The 21,061-nt window shown below is 49.5% G+C and overlaps 1 protein-coding gene across 3 annotated transcripts in view; it reads right to left on the bottom strand.

Moving 5' to 3' along the window:
* TBC1D5 (TBC1 domain family member 5) overlaps nt 1–21,061 on the bottom strand; it is a 1,888,005-nt gene that overhangs the window by 156,079 nt on the left and 1,710,865 nt on the right. For all 3 annotated transcript variants that reach the window (XM_086942181.1, XM_086942182.1, XM_086942183.1), the window contains one exon: nt 18,137–18,300. In XM_086942181.1, coding sequence (XP_086798307.1) covers nt 18,137–18,300 — 164 coding nt within the window. The remainder of the gene's footprint in view (nt 1–18,136; nt 18,301–21,061) is intronic.

The following is a 21,061-nucleotide window of genomic DNA, read 5'->3' as shown; positions in this document are numbered from 1 at the left end:
ACCTGGCTGTTCGAGCAGTAGCGGCTCCCCCCCCCCCCCCCCAGCGCCTTGAGACCCTACGGGTATGTAGCGCGCTTTATAAGTGTCACTGATTGATTGATTGATTGATTGATGGAGGCTTGGGGTGGTGTTCATGTAAACAGTGGACCGTCCCAGAGGTGGACGTGGGTTGAGAGCAATGGAGGCTTTGGGTGGTGTTCATGTAAACAGTGAACCGTGCCAGAGGTGGACGTGGGTCGCGAGAGCAATGGAGGCTTTGGGGTGGTGTTCATGTAAACAGTGGACCGTGCCAGAGGTGGACGTGGGTCGCGAGAGCAATGGAGGCTTGGGGTGGTGTTCATGTAAACAGTGGACCGTCCCAGAGGTGGACGTGGGTTGTGAGAGCAATGGAGGCTTTGGGTGGTGTTCATGTAAACAGTGGACCGTGCCAGAGGTGGACGTGGGTCGCGAGAGCAATGGAGGCTTTGGGGTGGTGTTCATGTAAACAGTGGACCGTGCCAGAGGTGGACGTGGGTCGCGAGAGCAATGGAGGCTTGGGGTGGTGTTCATGTAAACAGTGGACCGTCCCAGAGGTGGACGTGGGTTGTGAGAGCAATGGAGGCTTTGGGTGGTGTTCATGTAAACAGTGGACCGTGCCAGAGGTGGACGTGGGTCGCGAGAGCAATGGAGGCTTTGGGGTGGTGTTCATGTAAACAGTGAGCCGTGCCAGAGGTGGACGTGGGTCGCGAGAGCAATGGAGGCTTGGGGTGGTGTTCATGCAAACAGTGGACCGTGCCAGAGGTGGACGTGGGTCGCGAGAGCAATGGAGGCTTTGGGGTGGTGTTCATGTAAACAGTGGACCGTGCCAGAGGTGGACGTGGGTTGTGAGAGCAATGGAGGCTTTGGGTGGTGTTCATGTAAACAGTGGACCGTGCCAGAGGTGGACGTGGGTCGCGAGAGCAATGGAGGCTTTGGGGTGGTGTTCATGTAAACAGTGGACCGTGCCAGAGGTGGACGTGGGTCGCGAGAGCAATGGAGGCTTTGGGTGGTGTTCATGTAAACAGTGGGCCGTGCCAGAGATGGACGTGGGTCGCGAGAGCAATGGAGGCTTTGGGTGGTGTTCATGCAAACAGTGGGCCGTGCCAGAGGTGGACGTGGGTTTTGACAGCCCCAAAAGCTTTGGGGGAGGGCCCATGCAGGCAGTGCGAGTGGTAGAAGTGGCTTGCAATCTCCTAACAACACTTTGGACCCAGGCACTTATTTTTCCCCAAATTAAGCACTGCCTGGCATTGATGCACTGGTACAGCATCGCCTGTTGGCTCGACAGCCACCAGCTCCATGCCACCCTCTGACAGCGGTCAAAAGAAACCGCCCATTAGAGGGGCCTGGATGAGTAAAGCGCAGGGCGCTCGGGGGCTGGTTTAATGATGCTCTTTACGTGCCCGGTCGTGCAAGAACAGCAGAGAATGAACGCATGCAGCTGCAGTGCGAGGACCCAGGGGCCACGGGTGTCTTCACAGCAGGAAGCGCACGCGAGAGGGGCGGGAGGAGGGTCAGTTCGGAGGACAAAGACAGAGTTAGCCGCCCTTCACTGAAATCGTTTTTAAAAGACTCCTCCGGGCCACTCAGTGGAGTGGAACAAGCACCGATGAAAAGAGAAAGCAAATGCAACAGAGCAAAATTAATTACTATGAAAATGCTCCGGGGGCCCCAGGCAGAGGGTAAGAGATACCCAAGAAACCTCTGTACGTTTACAGGAGACCAGAGGCCTCTCTGCCTGCGGACTCCACGGAGGGGAGGACTGAACCGCACCTGCTCTCAGCCACCTCTGGTCACACCTCACCTAGCGCCAGGCAACAAGCGTGAACTCGGCAATGTTAAAGATCTCCTTTAACATGGGATATTTTCCAAGAACTAGAAGGGAGACGCGGCAGACACGCTGTTGTGTCATTTCACACCGGAAGTACGTCACAGAAAATGGCGGAGCCCTGGGGCAGGTGCCAGAGCACTCCATGCCATTGGGTACACCTGTTGCATTTCTAGGGCGTAATTATTATGAGTGTGACAGAGTTCACTAACACACACATACTGTCACAACTACTGCTCCATAACTATTCCTACTTGTCCAAGGGACTTGAACTGTCACAAGTAAAGTGAAAGCTGAAACAGGCTAACAAAATGTCACAACTACAGTAGTCGTGAAAAGAAATAAATCACATATCACAACCACTGCTTCGTACTCCTATAGAACAATGTACGTTAGATCTACAAATGCTTCTGCACGGAAATAATGAACAAGTCACAACCACGGCTAGTCCTACGGAGGAATAATGCACAAGTTACTACTTGTGTAACGATATATCTGTAAGAGACATTAGTTAGTGATAGATTCCCTACCTTAGAATATCCCCAGGCATTAGACTGGATCCGGAAATTTTTGCGTAGCAGTACCCTTGTGCGTCGGTAGGCGTCGTCTGCGGCTCCGCGTCCGTCGTCGTGGGCGCCGTGATGACGTCGTCGGAGTACTTAGACGCCGCCTCCGCGTGCTGACGTCAGTTCTTAGCCACAGCTTTTCCGCACCAGAAACGCAGAGCTATGCCAAAAACCAACACTGGTGCCTTGAAAAAAGGACCCTGAAAGGGGATGACCTTAACCCTAGATATCGGTTCGCAGAACGGGGAGGATGGGTGGGTCGGTAAGGAATCTATCACTAACTAATGTCTCTTACAGATATATCGTTACACAAGTAGTAACTTGTGCATCTGAAAGAGACACAGTGATAGATTCCTTACCTTAGAATAGATACCCCAGCAATACCAACCCCGGTGGTGGGTCTGCGAACCAATAATCACACCAGAAAGTCCTGGAGGACGGAACGGCCAAAGAAGCCATCCCTCTGGACTTGGCTGTCCAGGCAATAGTGTCTTGCAAACGTGTGTAGTGAGGCCCACGTAGCTGCCTGGCAAATGTCCTGCAAGGGCACTCCTCGGCCCAAGGCAGTGGTAGTCGCCGTGGCCCGAGTGGAATGAGCCCTCAGCCCAATAGGGGGTTCCTTCTTAACAAGGAGTAACACACCTGGATACACAAGATGATCCACCGCGAGATGGTCCGCTTGTGTACCGCCTTTCCCTTCTTAGCGCCCACGTAACCAACAAAGAGTTGGTCATCCACCCGGAACTGGCGTGTGCGATTCAAATAGAAAGTAAGCGCACGTTTTGGGTACAGACGGTGGAGCCTCTCTTCCTCTCTCGAGGGATGCGGAAAGAAGGTGGGCAGGGTGATGGATAGCCCAATGTGGAAGGCTGTGACTACGTTGGGCAGGAAAGAGCGCCTGGTCCTCAACACAACCTTGTCCGGATGGACCGAAAGGAAAGGAGGCTTACAGGATAGAGCCTGGAGCTCACTCACTCTCCTGGCAGAGGTGATGGCTACCAGGAAGGCTGTCTTCAACGTAAGATGGCCGAGAGGACAGTTGTGAAGCGTCTCGAAGGGAGCACACATCAGAAAAGTAAGAACCAGGTTCAAGTCCCACTGAGGGATCACAAAGGGAACAGGAGGAAACGTATGTGTGATGCCTTTCAAGAATCGATTAACAATAGGGAACTTGAACAAAGAAGGTTGATCAGGCAGCCTCAAAAAGGCTGAAAGAGCAGAAAGGTAGCCCTTGATAGTGCCCAGAGCATAGCCCTGCTGGGCAAGAGAAAGAGGGGCAAGAGAAAGAGGGGCAGAGAGAGGATCCACAGCCTTTGCTGTGCACCATGCCACAAATCTGTTCCACCTGCAGGCGTATACCGACTTTGTGGAGGGACGCCTGGCTGCCAGAATGATGTTACAAACTTCAGGAGGCAAGTCAAATGGCCTCAACTGTCGCCGCTCAATCTCCAAGCATGGAGGTGGAGACTGGACAGGTTCGGGTGGAGGACCGTCCCCTGCTGCTGCGACAGAAGGTCCTCCTGAAGAGGCAGACGAACCGGGGGATCGACTGCCATATGGAGTAGCTCGGGAAACCAATACCTTCGCGCCCAGTCCGGAGCCTCAAGGATGACGTGCCTGCTCGCGCTTGATCTTCTTCAGCACTCTGGGCAGAAGTGGTATAGGCGGAAAGGCGTACAACAGACCGCAACTCCACTCGTGAAGAAAAGCGTCTCCGAGTGAGTGCCGCCTTGGAAATTCCAACACGCAGAACTGACGACATTGCGCGTTCTCTTCAGTGGCGAATAGATCTAACCAAGGCTCTCCCCACTGCTGAAAGAGGCCTTGCGCCACGTCCGAGTTCAGACGCTATTCGTGATCCATCATGCACCACCGGCTGAGTTTGTCCGCCCTGGCGTTCAGAGAACCTGCCAGGTGTTGAACCACCAGGGTTACCCCCTGATGTTCCAGCCACTGCCAGAGGCGCAGAGCCTCCTGGCATAGGGTCCACGACCACACCCCGCCCTGTTTGTTGCAGTACCACATGGCGGTGGTGTTGTCCGTGAACACCTGCACTACACTCCACCGAACAGAGGGGAGGAATGCCTTCAGTGCTAGACGAATCGCCCGCAGCTCCAAAAGGTTGACGTGGAGCCGGGACTCCGCCGGAGACCAGAGGCCTTTGATCTCCGCCTCTCCCATGTGGCCTCCCCAGCCCTGGAGGGACGCGTCCGTCACAACTACGTGCTTCGGTTGGGGAAGGGAGAGGGATCTGCCGCTGACCTAATCGCGGTCCGTGAGCCACCACTGCAGCTGTCTCGCAGTGCCCTCGAGATCAGGACATGGTCGGACAGGTTGCCCTGATGCTGGGCCCACTGAAACTTCAGGTCCCACTGCAGAGCCCGCATCCGCCAACAGGCGTGATGCACCAGAAGGATGCAGGAAGCCATCAGCCCCAGAAGCCGCAGCGCCAACCTGACCGAAACTCGGGATAAAGGTTGAAAGATTGGAATCAGAGCCTGTATATCCCGAACGCGCTGTTCGGGTGGGTAAACCCGAAACTACGCCGAGTCGAGAACCGCTCCGATGAAAAGGAGCTTCTGTGAGGGACACAGATGTGACTTGGGCACATTGATGGAGAACCCCAGCTGGTGCAAGAGGTCTGTTGTTGTCTGGAGGTGGCTGACGACTGGCTGGGGCGAGCCCGCCTTCAACAACCAGTCGTCGAGGTAGGGGGAAGACTGAAACCCCTAACCTGCGCAGATGAGCTGCGACCACCGCCATCACCTTTGTGAACACCCGTGGGGCGCTTGTAAGGCCGAAGGGGAGCACGGTAAACTAAAAGTGCTCGTGGCCTACAGTGAACCGCAGGTAACGCCGGTGGGCCGGCAGGACGGGGATGTGGAAATAGGCGTCCTGCAAGTCCAATGCTACCATCCAGTCTCCTGGGTCTAGGGCAGCTAAGACCTGAGCCAGAGTCAGCATTTTGAACTTCTCCTTCCGGAGGAAGCCGTTGACGTTCCGTAGATCCAAGATAGGGCGTAGGCCCCCTTTGCCCTTCTTGGGTACCAGAAAGTAGTGGGAGTAGCAACCACATCCTACTTCTGGCCCAGGAACGCGCTCGACGGCCAAGAGGGCCGAAACTTCCTCCTGCAGAAGCCGCAAATGATCCCCCGATACGTGGTGGTGTTGCGGTGGAATGGCTTGAGGGGTCGTCTCGAAGGGGAGGGAGTAGCCCCTTCGGACAATCTGCAGAACCCACCTGTCCGAAGTGACAGTGCGCCAGTGAGAGTGGTGATGGCGAACCCTGCCCCCCACTGGCGTCACATGGGCCAAATAACACGGACTAGGAGGGTTTTGAGGCGGATGCCGCGGGGGAAGGTGTGGACTGGCCTCGCCGTTGTCCCCGACCGCCTCCACAGCGATTTCTACGGCCGCCACCGCGCTGGATGTTAGCCTGCGGTGCGTGGCTGGCGGCACGTGTGGGGGCGCCCCTTCCTTGGCCACGAAAGGAGCGAAAGGCACCCGTTTGCTGGCGCGGGGCCGAGAGGCCCAAGGACTTGGCCGTAGCCCTGGAGTCCTTAAAGCGCTCAAGCGCATGGTCTGCCTTGTCGCCAAAAAGCCGACGGCCATCAAACGGCATGTCCATCAGTGTGTTTTGGACATCGGCCGAAAAGTTGGCGGACCTCAACCAGGCGTGGCCTCTAATCGCCACCGTCGTTGCCATCGCTCTACCTAGTGAGTCGGTGGTATCCAGGCCACACAGTATTGAATATCTGGCTGCATCCCGGCCCTCCACAAGGGCTTGGCCGAGTTTGGCCCGTACCTCCAACGGACACTCAGGCAGCACTTCCGCAACCGTATCCCACAGAAAGTGGGTGCAGCGGCCCAAGAGGCATGCAGTGTTGGAAGACCGCAGTCCCAAGCTAAGGGATGAGAAGATCTTTTTCCCGTACTGCTCATACCTCTTGGATTCCCTGTCCGGCTGAGCCGACGGGAATGCGGTCTGGGAATTGGATGCCTGGATGACCAGGCTCTCGGGGGGTGGGTGGACAGGAAACATGGGTCGCCCGGTGCCGGGCTGTGGCATCTGGCCACGTTCCTATCTACGGGCGAACCCGTAGCGGGCCTGGACCAAGTGCCCAAAAGAACGTCGGACAAGGCCTCATTAAAAGGCAGCAGAGGCTCGGCCGAGCATGACTGCGGTTTAAGGACCTCAATGAGGAGGTTAGTCCTCACGGCCCCGACGGGGAACTCAAGGCCCAAGGCCTTGGCTGCCCTCGTCAACACCACACTGTAGGTTGCCCCCTCCTCCAAAGCCACGGTAGGACGCGAGACAAAACCAGTGTCTGGAGATGTGTCCAGACCACTGGCATCCCCAAGCCCACCTGTCCAGTCCTCTTGAGACTGACACTCTCGGGTCAGAGGGTCCTCAGACCCCTCCCAATACTCCTCTTCACCCATCGCCTGATAGTCAGGGTCGTCAAACGATGAGGCCGGTTCATAGAAGCTAAAGTCCCCAAGCGGCGTCTGAAGCGGCGCCGCTCCGACGCCTGAACCGGAGCGAGGGAGGCATCGGGGACGGCGTCACCCGAGGACGGCGCAGGAGGTGACACCTGATGGACCGACGCCGGGGGGGTCGTTAGGTCCACCGGCGACGACCCGGATCCCGAAGCGGCTCCAGTGGGGCCCAGATGCGCCGGGCCCGAAGGCGTCGGCGTCGTCGAGGCCGAAGCACCCGACGGCGTCGGGGCCGAAGCCGCCGACCCACTAGGAGCCCCAGACGGGTCCGCTGGGCCCGAAGGAGCTGCGGAGCCCGTCGGAGGAGAGAGGGACCTCATGGCCATGAGGAAGCGCTCGAACTCCTCCGGCGTCGCGTCGTGCCCAGGGACCGGAGGGTGTGGAGCAGGACGCGGCGCCCGCGACTCCGACGGAGCCGCGTGGGCGGTGCCACCTGAACCCCGGGTCGCGTTGTGCGAGCATCGGGGGGAGCCAGAAGAGCGATGACGTCTCTTCGACTTCTTGTGTTTCTTACCTGTCGACGACTTCGACCCGGAGGAGTGGTGTCGACTCTCGGAGCTTTGATGGCTCCGTCCCCGCGACCTGTCCCTCGACCTCCCGTGGGACCGGGCCCTTTCGCGGCGCGGGCCGACTGCCGGAGTTCGAGTCACCTGCGGGACCGCTCCCGCCTGGCTTTCGAAGACAGGGCCCGGCTGTCGGAACAGGTCTTGTAGTCGTTGTCGACGCCGAGGCATAGGAGACACTGACAGTGAGGATCCGTGACCGACATCCTGCGGTCGCAATCCTCGCAGTGCTTGAAACCAGGGATCCCTAGGCACCGTCCAGAGTCGATCGACTTCGAAAAGATTGATCCAAAAAGTTAGTCAAAAAATTACTATGGGTTACTGCTTTTTCCAGATCTGCGCTTGCTGGCGCGGAAAAAAGAAGAACTGACGTCAGCACGCGGAGGCATCGTCTAAGTACTCCGACGACATCATCACGGCGCCCACGACGGACGAGGAGCCGCAGACGACGCCTACCGACACGCAAGGGTACTGCTACGCAAAAAATTCCGGATCCAGTCTGATGCCTGGGGATATTCTAAGGTAAGGAATCTATCACTAACGTGTTTCTTTCAGATGAACAAGTCACAACCACGGCTAGTCGTACAAAAGAATAATGAACAAATCACAACCATGGCTAGTCGTACAAAGGAATATTGAACAAGTCACAACCACGGCTAGTCGTACAAAGGAATAATGAACAAGTCACAACCACGACTAGTCGTACAAAGGAATATTGAACAAGTCACAACCACGGCTAGTCGTACAAAGGAATAATGAACAAGTCACAACCACGACGAGTCGTACAAAGGAATATTGAACAAGTCACAACCACGGCTAGTCGTACAAAGGAATAATGAACAAGTCACAACCACGATGAGTCGTACAAAGGAATAATTAACAAGTCACAACCACGGCTAGTCGTACAAAGGAATAATGAACAATTCACAACCACGGCTAGTCGTACAAAGGAATAATGAAAAAACTCACAACCACGACTAGTCGTATAAAGGAATATTGAACAAGTCACAACCACGCCTAGTCATACAAAGGAATAATGAACAAGTCACAACCACAACTAGTCCTGTGAAGGAATAATGAAAAAGTCACAGCCACGGCTAGTCGTACAAAGGAATAATGAACAAGTCACAACCACAGCTAGTTGTACAAAGGAATAATGAACAAGTCACAACCACGATTAGTCATACAAAGGAATAATGAACAAGTCACAACCACGGCTAGTCGTACAAAGGAATAATGAACAAGTCACAACCACAGCTAGTTGTACAAAGGAATAATGAACAAGTCACAACCACGGCTAGTCGTACAAAGGAATAATGAACAAGTCACAACCACGGCTAGTCGTACAAAGGAATAATGGACAAGTCACAACCACGGCTAGTCATACAAAGGAATAATGAACAAGTCACAACCAAGACTAGTCGTACAAAGGAATAATGAACAAGTCATAGCTACGGCTAGTCGTACAAAGGAATATTGAACAGGTCATAGCCACGGCTAGTCGTACAAAGGAATAATTAACAAGTCACAACCACGGCTAGTCCTATGAAGGAATAATGAACAAATCACAACGACGGGTAGTAGTACAAAGGAATAATCAACAAGTCATAGTCACGGCTAGTCGTACAAAGGAATAATGAACATGTCACAACCACCGCTAGTCATACAAAGGAATAATCAACAAGTCACAACCATGACTAGTCTTGCGAAGGAATAATGAACAAGTCACAACCACAGCTAGTCCTGCACAGGAACAATAACCAAGTCAAGTCTATGCTTAGCCCAGTGAATGAATATGAAAAATCAACAAGTCACAACCACAGCTACTCCTGTGAAGGAATAATGAACAAGTCACACCCATGGTTACTCCAGCGAAGGAATAATGAACAGGTCACACCCACGGTTAGTACTGAGAAGGATTATTGAACAAGTCACAGCTAGTCCTACGAAGGAATAATGAACAAGTCACAACCACGGCTAGTCCTATGAAGGAATAATAAACAAGTCATAGCCAGGGCTAGTCGTACAAAGGAATAATGTACAAGTCACAACAACGGCTAGTCCTATGAAGGAATAATGAACAAGTGATAGCCACGGCTAGTCGTAAAAAGGAATAATGAACAAGTCACAACCACGGCTAGTCGTACAAAGGAATAATGAACAAGTCACAACCACGGCTAGTCCTATGAGGGAATAATGAACACATCACAACCACAGGTAGTAGTACAAAGGAATAATGAACAAGTCATAGCCACGGCTAGTCGTACAACGGAATAATGAACAAGTCACAACCACCGCTATTCGTAGAAAGGAATAATGAACAAGTCACAACCACCGCTAGTCGTACAAAGGAATAATGAACAAGTCACAACCAAGACTAGTCGTACAAAGGAATAATGAACAAGTCACAACCACAGCTAGTCGTACAAAGGAATAATGAACAAGTTACAACCACAGCTAGTCCTGCACAGGAACAATAACCAAGTCAAGTCTATGCCTAGCCCACTGAATGAATTTGAACGCATTATCCTGCTGATACACGTGTTAAGGTAAACGGGCTCTTTTGCATATCCCCTACTATTTTGGTCTGTGGGGCGCAGGCTTATCCATGCGCTATTCTAAACCCCGAGACCCATAGAGTTGGTTTTGTAAGGGTATAGTACACGTTCATTTGCCCTAGCTCTTTATCAAGTGCTTGTGTATGTTTATTTTCAGAGGCTTGACGGTTCACATACGGCCGACCTTTTATTCATCGCTACAATTCAGAATATCCACTGTGATCTGTAGCCTGATTTCCTATTAATGAAATAATCCTGCCAAACTTGAAGGTACGTCGCATATGTATTGAGCCCTCGTTTTTGTTAACATACGAGAAGTAGCTCTATTCACTCGTTTTTTTATGTGCCCCATATAGGTTTGCATTTTAACGACAGGAAGAGCATACCTGCTCAGATAAAGACAACCAAACACCACTGTGACCATGAATAATTAATCGCCAACACGCTATCTACTTGAAGACGAAACTATCTTTCTAGGATCCCTAGGATTCCTAAGGTAGATACATTTTTGATTCTGGCGTAATCTGTGGGTCAATAAGGTCCACTAGCTGGCCCACAGTCAATATTGTGAGTAGGATTTGTCGATCTTGGACACCAATATTCTGTTTTTGTATCTCTGTCTAACCCCTAGATGAATTTGTTTCCATTCCACGACCAACAATAAAAGAAGGACTACGTGGGGAACGCATTTTATCTCAGGTAGAGATCTAGCATGGGCCCTATTTCTTTGCTACATTTTGTTGCAAGTCTCTATACAGAGAGAAAGATACAGTTTCCCTGCCACTATATCTGAGATAGGATTTTCAGTGAAACTTTGTACCATTTCTTTTCTTCCCGTTTTAAGCCTTAAAAATAACTTCATCAATGCCACATTGAATGTATCAATGCGAATGGTGATTAATAGACCTACATGGAGCTCGTTGATTTAGTAAAAGTAATATTTAAACATTTTGAGCTTGGCTTAAGTTACATGTTGATGATCGGTCTTGCTAAGTTTAAAGCAGGGTTTGACAGCTTACAAATGGAAGTTTCGCAGAGTGCTTGTCACGCCCCGTCTATCATTCATGAATCATCCTCATGTTCAAACGACTGTATTAGCTTCTTTAGTGTTATTGAAGGCCGTGTTTAGACCATATAATTAATCATTATGTTATGTATATCATTTCAGACTCATTTCTTCTTAATCGTTGTGTTGTTTACTATTATCAATTTGCTGAATCAGCGCACATCGACATAAATCGATTGATCATTAACAAACAGTGAGTTGCAATGTTGATAATTTATGGATGACATGTATATCATTGAAATAATATCCTCAATTGATGATCATTGATTGTACATATAGCGTTCAACATTGTTGTAATTAATATTCTCCTTAAAGACTATCTTTAGCTAACGATTCTATTAGAGAACGACCATCTAGAAATGTTAACAATGTTAAAAATGCATTTTTTTCTTGCATGGACATGTTTATCTAGTGATCTTTTTCCTTTGTGTCCACCCACATGAGTACTCCCACGGTCTACCGAATAATGCTTGACTTTATAAGCTTTAGAAACATGATGTAGATAACATTAATTTGACAGCAAGAAGGGTGTGTATTTTTAGATTATGTAATTAGATGTATAAATTCCTTATTATGTAACAATTCCTCATTATGTAACTGTTTTCTAATTATGTATTGTAACAAAGAAATGTTTTTAAATCATAGGTTCAGATTTGAATGTGTGGCTCCTGAAGAAGGCGTTTTTTCTACGCCGAAACGCGCGTCGAGTTTATTTGCCACTGCTCCAGGACATCTACGATAATTGTACAAAATTTCTTTTTGAGGGTGTCCATGTGTTAGGATTAGCACTGTGAATGATGTAGGAAGGTAGATACCTGACTATGGTTACCCCCAACTTTTTTTGCCTGGTGTTTTGCTGGTTTTCCGACTTAGTTGACCTGGGGCCCTGCCAATCAGGACCCCAGGCCCACTGCTCTCTCTCTAAAATGGATTCCATGTACCTTAGGTACATTTCCAATTGGGACTGGACCACCTTATCAGACCCTGTAACTCAGGGCATAGGTGTACCCAGGGCCTACCAGGGGCTGCAGCATGTATTATGCCACCCCTGGATGGCCATCTAAATCTGACAACTGGCTGCACGACAGCTGGGGCAAGGTGGTGTAATCACCCTTTGCTTTAGATATAGTATACCTATATCTAACCCTAAAAATGGACACACAGATTCCTATCAGTCACTCCTATGGCAGGCCTTGACAATCCTGAAGGGAGAGTGCATGGAATCGTGTGAAATGGTGCTCTGGCATGAGCTGAGCCCGTTTGCAGCTTGCGGAACCAAGTCCCAATAGCTGTTCCATGATAATGCATACCATATACTCTTAAGTGCATTATAATCCTCGCGGTTAAATGCTATCTTTGGTATTGCTTTATCAAAACATGTCGAGTAAGGTGTCATACGAATTGGAATACTAACCCCTCGCCAATTCTGGCGACGGGGTTAGCATTCCACCCTTCTAGAGGGACACGACATGTATGTAACTGTGAACCCCGGTTAAAGTTAACTGAAGCCTCAGCTCCACAAAATGGATGCTGCCACCACAGACACGAGTCTGACCTCCTGCTGCTGGGAGTCCTTCCAGCGAGGAGAGCTTAGACAAAGGGTTTCCTGGCAGGGGCGGTGCTAGCACCATCCCAGACAGGGTTTTGTGTATCCTGGGTAGGCAGGGCTTTACAGGAAGGTGACTGCAGAGTGGCACCCCGGTGCTCACTACGCATCTGCCGGCTAGAACCAGTTCCAGGGGCACACCAGCCCCTGGCCTGGGGAAAATCCGGCATGGGAGAGGGGTGTAACCACCCCCCTCTTGGTCCCACCCCTAGGGCAGGACCTAGTCGCGTACCCACCCCTTTCTTTAGGATAAAGGCAGGAGCGGGGACCCTTCCAAATTAGATCATCTTTGGAATCAAGACACGACTTTCTTCTTCTTCAAGATTCTCCCTTGTGACTAAGGAGTAGTCACCCTGCATCCGCAGGCACCATCTTAAGAACACTGCGGTCTGCTGCAAGTCCTTCTTCCGGAATCCGACTGCCCAGCTCGACGAGAACCGGCTTCCCTGGCACCTCTGACCTCTACTCACCTCTACAGCAAAGCTGAGAACCGTGAGTGCGACGAGACCTCGAGGGACCGGCCATCTTCAAGACTGCACGACTTCTTTCCAGCACGACCGCAGAGGGATCCTCTGGTGAGTGCTTTGGGGTCCGAGAAGCCCCGACCCTGAGCAGCTCCAGCACCGAAGTACAGCCTCCCAGCATCTCCACGATCTGCGTGGGGCCCTTCTGCTTTTTGCTGCTCACCGCGTTGTTTGGCTACTAGCCCGCTGGCTTGTGGCCTTCTTAACGACGCCCGACGACATCACTGCTGCTGGTCTGGTTGCTCCAGACTGGCCCTTGCTCCCTTCCAAAAGAGGAGCACCCCGAACCCTCCTGGTCCACTCAAGACGCCATTTTAGGCCCAACGCGTGGGCTTGAATTAGCCAAGGCTTTGTTGCCCAATCCTGGGTCCAGCAACGCCGACAGCTTCATCCATCGTGGGACAGCTCGCTCCTCCATCCTGGTCGCCGACAACGCCTCCTGGTCCGTGAGATCTGCAGAGCCCAGCGTCGCCCACTCACCTAGTCGAGGTGACTACCATCCGGTGCCCTCCTGGTACCACCTGACTATTGGCTAGTAGTCACAAACTTGGTCCCCTCTGCTTTCAGGTATCGTCCATCTTCAAGATCCAGGCTTGGATCACTTCGAACTCTCTTCACTGGTCGCCTGCCAGCATCTTTCCTTCAGGCTCCTGGTCCGTCTACGAGGATACCCGACGTCTTTTGAGACCTATGCAGCTGCAGCCCCTGGGCTAGGTAACTTCGGCATTTCGGTGCCCCAGCATAGCCTCACTATCCAAGGGTCAGAATCCACTTTTGTTTTCCTCCTACCAGGTCGGGTTCGCCCGAGAACACTAACTTTGCTTTTACTAGCTACCATAGACTTTGTCCCGCATCACGCGTGAGAGTGCACACTCCGCACCCGAGTCCCCTAGGCTTCCTAGACGTAATCTAAAGATTCTATAGTCAAGTCCTAGCGATTCCAAAGCCTATTAGTACTGTACTTACCTGCTAGTAATTTCGCATTCCACTTTCAGAGTATATGGTTTATCGTGCCCCTCGGGCATTTGTGTATATTGTGCTAACTTAAGTATTTTCGTAAGAGTTTTGTTTTGTGCTTAGTACCCTGTCCTCATAAAGAGTACAGGGCTGTTGTGATTCTAATAAATACACTGTTTAATTCATAACACTTGTGTGGTGTCCTTTCACTTGGTGTTCAAGGGGTATATGTGATGGTATAACAGCTGGCTTAACACGCCCTCTCGAGTCTTTAGCCTTAGACTGCTCGTATCCACGCTACTAGGATAGCTGGTCTATAAGGTTGACTTACAACCAATCATCAATAAGGGTTGTTTGGACTGATACATAGTGATCACTAGAATAGTGAGCACTGCATATCAGGCCAACTTCTCACAAATGAATTTTAAGATTTTTTATTATTGTACTGTCATCATATAGTTTCTGTTGTCTAGTATTCTATATGATTTCTAACTATGTTCATTAAAACTGTGATTGTTTTTATATGATTTTTGGTCTTACCTTTCTTTGCTGTCATTTTAAGTCACTTGTTTTTCAATATTTGAACTGTCTAGGAATTTTTATTCACACATTGTTATCCCTGTCCTAGAAGTTTGTTTTACACCACTGTTCAGGGGGTCCTTGTTTTTTTCAATCCCTGAATATGAATAATCAACATGTCACAACCACAGCTACTCCTATGAAGGAATAATGAACAAGTCACACCCATGGTTACTCCAGCGAAGGAATAATGAACAGGTCACACCCACGTTTAGTACTGCGAAGGAATATTGAACAAGTCACAGCTAGTCCTACGAAGGAATAATGAACAAGTCACAACCACCGCAAGTCCTGCGAAGGAATTTTGAACAAGTCAGAGCTAGTCCTACGAAGGAATAATGAACAAGTCACAACCACGGCTACTCCTGCGAAGGAAAAACAAACTTGTCACAATCAGTGTTAGTCCTGCAATGGAATAATTTATAAGTCACAACCTCTACTCGTACTCCAAAGCAATATCGACCATATCCTACCTACAGTCATTCTTGAACAGGACCAATAAACCACCCCACTTAATATCCTAAGAAGGACTACTAAAAGGATGCACTACAGACCCTTTACTCAACTATAAGAATCAACTCAAAACTCACAACATGGAATAAAACCACTTAACTATGGGACTACTATTTTATTAGGTAAAGGTTACTCTGTAATGGCAGCAGAGTGCTGTGAAGGCCCTCAATACACTCTACACCCCCATGAACGCTATACTATTAAAGGTGGACTTCCATGCCTCTCGTGGTCATTTCTACGTCGTGTAACACGTCCACTTTATTATGTCCATATTTGTATTTATATCGCATCTCTAGTGGACCCATTCACGGCGCAGATGAACAATTTCTTACCTCCGGTAACGATATATCTGTAAGAGACATATATTAGTTATAGATTCCTTGCCTGTAGAATTGCCCCCGGCATCAGACTGAATCCGGAGAATTTTTTCATCAGCAGTATCCCTGCGCATCGTAAGGTGGTGTCAGTTGACTCTGAGTCCGTCGTTGTGGCCGAAATGACGTTGCGGTATCTTCTCAGATGCCGCCCTCGCACTCGTACGTCAGTTCTGTACACAACTTTCCACGCCAGAAGCGCAGAGCCATGCAAGAAGCGGACCACTGGTGCACCAAACTAGGGCACTGAAAGGAAGTCCTTAACCCTAGAAATCAGTTCGCAGAACGGGGAGGATGGGTGGGGTGGTAAGGAATCAGAGACTCTGCTTACCAGTAGGTGACAAGTTTTTTATCTTCGCGCTCCCAGACTGTCAATCTTGGCCAAGGGAGTGCCTCACGGCACTTGTCTGAGCCCCACTTTGTTTAATATCTATGTTGCTCCCTTGGCCAACCTAAGGATCTGTGGGTTCATCCCCATCGCTTACGCAGATGATACGCAGCTGCTGTTTCCTTTTGATAAATTTACTCCATCAGTACAGTCAGCCTTCTTTTCTGGTATGAAGGCTATCTCAAATTGGATGAGAAGTAATTTCCTCCAATTTAATGTTGGGAAGCCCGAGATCTTGCACTTTGGAGAAATCCCTCTATTGGGTACCCCTGAATGGTGGCCGGCGGACCTCGGCGATCCCTCTGCCCCCAAGTCCCTTGTCAAGAACCTAGGCATTCGTCTGGACCAAAGTGATGCTACTAACACCACACCAATTTTGGCTTGCAGGAAATCAAATAAAAATCAAATGGAGCCACAGCGTTATGACTGCAGCGACAGCAGGGGTTCGGTGGTGATGGGGCCTGAGAGCCAATTTGAGTTATCAGCCCCACCCATCTTTGCACCCCTTTATGCTTTTTGCAGGCTTGACAGGGTGGGGTGCACCTACTGCGGGCAGTCGTGATACCCGGGAGGGGGGGTTAGGACTTTGAGCCACTAACTGTCTCACCTGTAAGTAGAGCGCTTCTCCTCCAGCACAGAGTGGCTGATGCTGTAAGGCCTGTATATGAAGAGAGGCTCTTCCGTGGGGTGACTGTGCTCCCTCTAAGATCCCATTGGTATGGCAGGGACTAGCGCCTAGTCTGGATATGTCCCATCAAGGACTCCCCGTCAGCTCTCCTTTCCCTGCCTTTGATGCGGCTCTCTCAGCAGGCACCCGAGATTACACATCCGAAGCAGAGCATCTCGTTAGCCAAGCTGTGCAGCTGAGAGCCTGGTTTTATCTGGGAGTAGCAGAGCAAAGAATAAACACAGCATCATTAATGGTTCAGTGGTATCCACCTCCTCCTCCCAGCCCCACGTTGTTCATGCTTTTGATAGCTCCACAGGCATCAGAAATTCAACTGGCAAGTGCTCAGTCAATCAACCAGGGGGCTTGTATAGCGCAGCTCCTCACGGTTGAGAGTCTCAAGGCGCTGGAAGCGTGGCACAGAGCATAAGGACTCAAACAACTAGAGCTTAAGCCAGTAGCTAGAGTTGGGGAAAAAAAAAACAATGGAATATATGTTTTTTCCACGATTACAAGTTCCACGCATGGCATTACCACGCAAATTTTAGTTCGCATTTGTCTTTACCACGCAGCAATTGACAACGCATGTTTTTACTCCGCAATAATAACGTTATGAAACATCTCACATCCCCTTTAAATTTACATAATGATACTGATAGGCTACATGCAGTACGAAGGAAAAGATCGATGTTTTTAACAATTAAAAACAACAGATTCCCTTACATTTTTTTTTCTTTTTTTCATAATGCGCTTAAATAATACCTTAATTTACAAAGTTTTGATTCTTATCTGACCCCTGTACGTCTTTCACCATCTGCCCTTTCTTCCACCGACCACGGAAACAAGCGTCAAAACACGTCTATCAAAACTGATAAAGGACTTCTATTATGACGTGTTCTTTCCTTGTTCGTTTTGAGGCATTGTAGAGCGTTTTAAAAAATTTTTCTTCTTATTTATTTATTAATATCGGCTTGTTTTTTTGGGGGGGGGGAGACCCCCCCAACCCCCCCAGCCCCTGAATTCCCCCCCCACCCAGCCCCCCCACAAGCCCACGCAGATCGTACTGGCAGAACGACAGGAAGGAATACCACTCGCGTGGTAAAGACGGTCGTTGAAGGCATACGCGTGGGAAAGACCTTTGCGTGGTGAGTGACGCGTGGTAAACGTTAATTGTGCTATTTCCTTCGTAGTAAATGATGTTTCCCAAAACAATGCAGCGGCAGCGCCTTGACGCCGGTGCTTGAAGCACTAGCTCCCGATGGTGGACCTTACTAATGCACACCCCATAGCACCGCCCTTGTTTGCGTCAGTCAGTCCCAGCAGCCCCATCCCTTCCATTCCCCACAGGCTGCTCAGAATCCGGCTCCTTTGTTGCTAGGCTTGTTTTGAAGTCCTTTAGGTACACACACACTCACTCTAGTGCACTCACCGAGTCCCTCTTGCCCGCGGCTTTGCCTTGTGATCGTGAGCGTGAGATGCTGCTGAAGAAGGAGTCCTTCCGCGAGGCGGAGAGTGGAGGGGACCCCGTCTGGTCCTGCGCCTCGGACAGGCCCCCGGCGCTCCCAGACGAGCTGATGGGCTTCACATACTGGCCTGCAATGAGAACAGCGAGGTGCCATGAAAAGGAGGCAAGAAACATCTGGGCAACAACACTCTGCAAACCAACAGCTACCAAGAAAGATTTATTAATGCAGAGTATCTTAGGGACTCATGTACAAAGGGTCTCTGATTTAAAAAAAGCTTGCATTTGGTAAATCAGCGGGGTTGTGAATGCTAAAACTCTTTGTGAAATGGACTAAGCCCATTTACCGACCCAGAAAAGATGTTTTGAGCGTATCCCTTTGTCCTTTCAGGAAAACTGTCTGCATTATAAAAAAAAGATTGCTTTATTTCAACGCAATCACAGCCACCATGTATGTGATTGTAGCTAATCTTACTGGGTCGCAATTTGCAACCTACCTTATTAATATTTATGAAGTAGGTTGAAGCAGTAACACTGCAGCATCATGAACTAATTAAAGAACACCACTCACTGCATGGGCCAGATGTACACTTTTTTTCCATTCTCCAACGGCCCGATTTGTAGAATCGGATCATTGGCAAACGAAAAAATGCCTTTTCCTATGTACAAAAGGCCAATTTGTGATTTGATGACCTATCACTGAATCGCAAATTGGGTTTGTGATTGAGTATTATGAAGGGGCGTGTTTAGGGCGTCCCTTCCTAATACTGAATCGCAGTGGTATGTGTGAATGTTTCTTGACCGAAATGCGGTCACAAAACATTCCCATTTTACCATCTACTTCAAGCAGGTGGCAACACATTTGCAAATGAAAAGGGTCCCTAAGGAACCCCTTCCCTTTTGCAAATGTTTGTAAAACCGTTTTTTAAGAACAGACAGCGGTCCCACGGGTCACTGTCTAGTCTTAAAAAATTAAAAGAAACTTTCATTTTTTATTTTTGAAACTCATCCAGTTTTCTTTAAGTAAAACTGCTGCATAAAAAAACATTGCTTTATTTTAAAGCAATCACAGACATGGTGGTCTGCTGGCCCAAGAGGCCACCATCCCTGTGATTTTAACAATTCCCAATGGGTTGCAAACCGAGACCTACCTCATAAATATTAATGAGGTAGGTCTATTTGTGATCCACTGGCAACAGCAAAATGTGTCAAAGACACATAGAACATGGGTGTTTGCGATGACCAAATAGTGAATCGCAAAAATGTGCTATTTGTTCATCGCAAAGCCAAACCTATGGGCATCTGGCCCCAAGTGCCCAACCGCAGCCTCAGATCAAGCAAAGCATATCTGGTTGCTCAACCCTGGTTTACGCGAAACACACAGGTTCTGATAACGAGCCAGGAAGACAGAAATTAAAGTATGGATTATTTCCACTCGGCGCGATTGCCAGTGTTTCCTCATACTGTATGTCTGTAGGCAGCATTATAGCTACTGTTTCCACCTGTAGATTTAACGCATGGTAAACCTGGTTGAAACACCGCATGCAGAAAAACTGCAAACAGTAACAACGTTCCCATACCTGTAAGTGATAAGGGAAGGCAAAGGGCAGGATCTAAACGCTCTTTGTGCTCGGGAAATGTGGTTGCCACTCCAAAGTACGACAAAAATGCATTATTAATATGAATGGGGGATAAAATGTACCATACAAGTATGAAAATATGAATGAAAACATTTGCACAATTGAAAAAAAAAATACGTACAAATCTTCGTCAAAAACATGAGCATCAAATTGTCGAGCATATCAACAATCATTCCTAACTTTACCAGCACATTTATTAATGAAAAAAAGAGTAACACGATAATGATCAAAATTTGCAAGTGAACACAAAAAACACTCATGACCTTTCAAAACAATCCTCAAATAGGCACTGCAATACTGCAACAAGAAACCCTAAAACACCATCAGGTGTGGTGTCCATCTCCCACCAAGTCCCAAACTAACCCCAAAACACCATCACCTGTGGTGTCCATCTCCCATCCAGCCCCTAACTAACCCTAAAACACCATCACCTGTGGTGCCCATCTCCCATCCAGCCCCTAACTAACCCTAAAACACCATCAACTGTGGTGCCAATCTCCCATCCAGCCATTAACTAACCCTAAAACACCATCACCTGTGGTGTCCTCTCCCATCCAGCCCCTAATTAACCCTAAAACACCATCACCTGTGGTGGCCATCTCCCATCCAGCCATTAACTAACCCCAAAACACCATCACCTGTGGTGCCCATCTCCCATCCAGCCCCTAACTAACCCTAAAACACCATCACCTGTGGTGGCCATCTCCCATCCAGCCCCTAATTAACCCTAAAACACCATCACCTGTGGTGCCAATCTCCCATCCAGCCATTAACTAACCCTAAAACACCATCACATGTGGTGTCCACCTCCCACCCAGCCCCTAACTAACCCTAAAATACCATCACCTGAGGTGTTCATCTCCCACCCGGCCCCTAACTAACCCCTACTCTAACTACAGTGACCCAGGACCAGCAGAAACTGTTCTCTTTTCTTAGCAGAGGTGAGGCCTGATTCTGGAAGTCAAGTAGAGCAGTATGTGGGACCCTCCTGCGAGGTCTGAAGGGGCGGCGAGTGTGACGATGATGAGGTGAAAGTGGGAGGAGACTGGCTGGTGGTGCTGCTGGTTAAGCAATGCCAGAGGTGTGGGGATGCAAGCACATTCTGCTGCTGCAAATCTAAACCATGTGTATGGGTTCTATGGCACCCAAGATTGCCCTGAAGAATGGGTTACTTACCTTCGGTAACAATGTATCTGGTAGAGACACTGTCTAGCCGCAGATTCCCTAACTTAGAATATGCCCAGGCATCAGA

Source organism: Lissotriton vulgaris, chromosome 10 (assembly GCF_964263255.1).
Source record: "Lissotriton vulgaris chromosome 10, aLisVul1.2, whole genome shotgun sequence".
Lineage (NCBI taxonomy): Eukaryota > Metazoa > Chordata > Amphibia > Caudata > Salamandridae > Lissotriton > Lissotriton vulgaris.
This window is presented reverse-complemented; position numbering and strand designations above follow the sequence as displayed.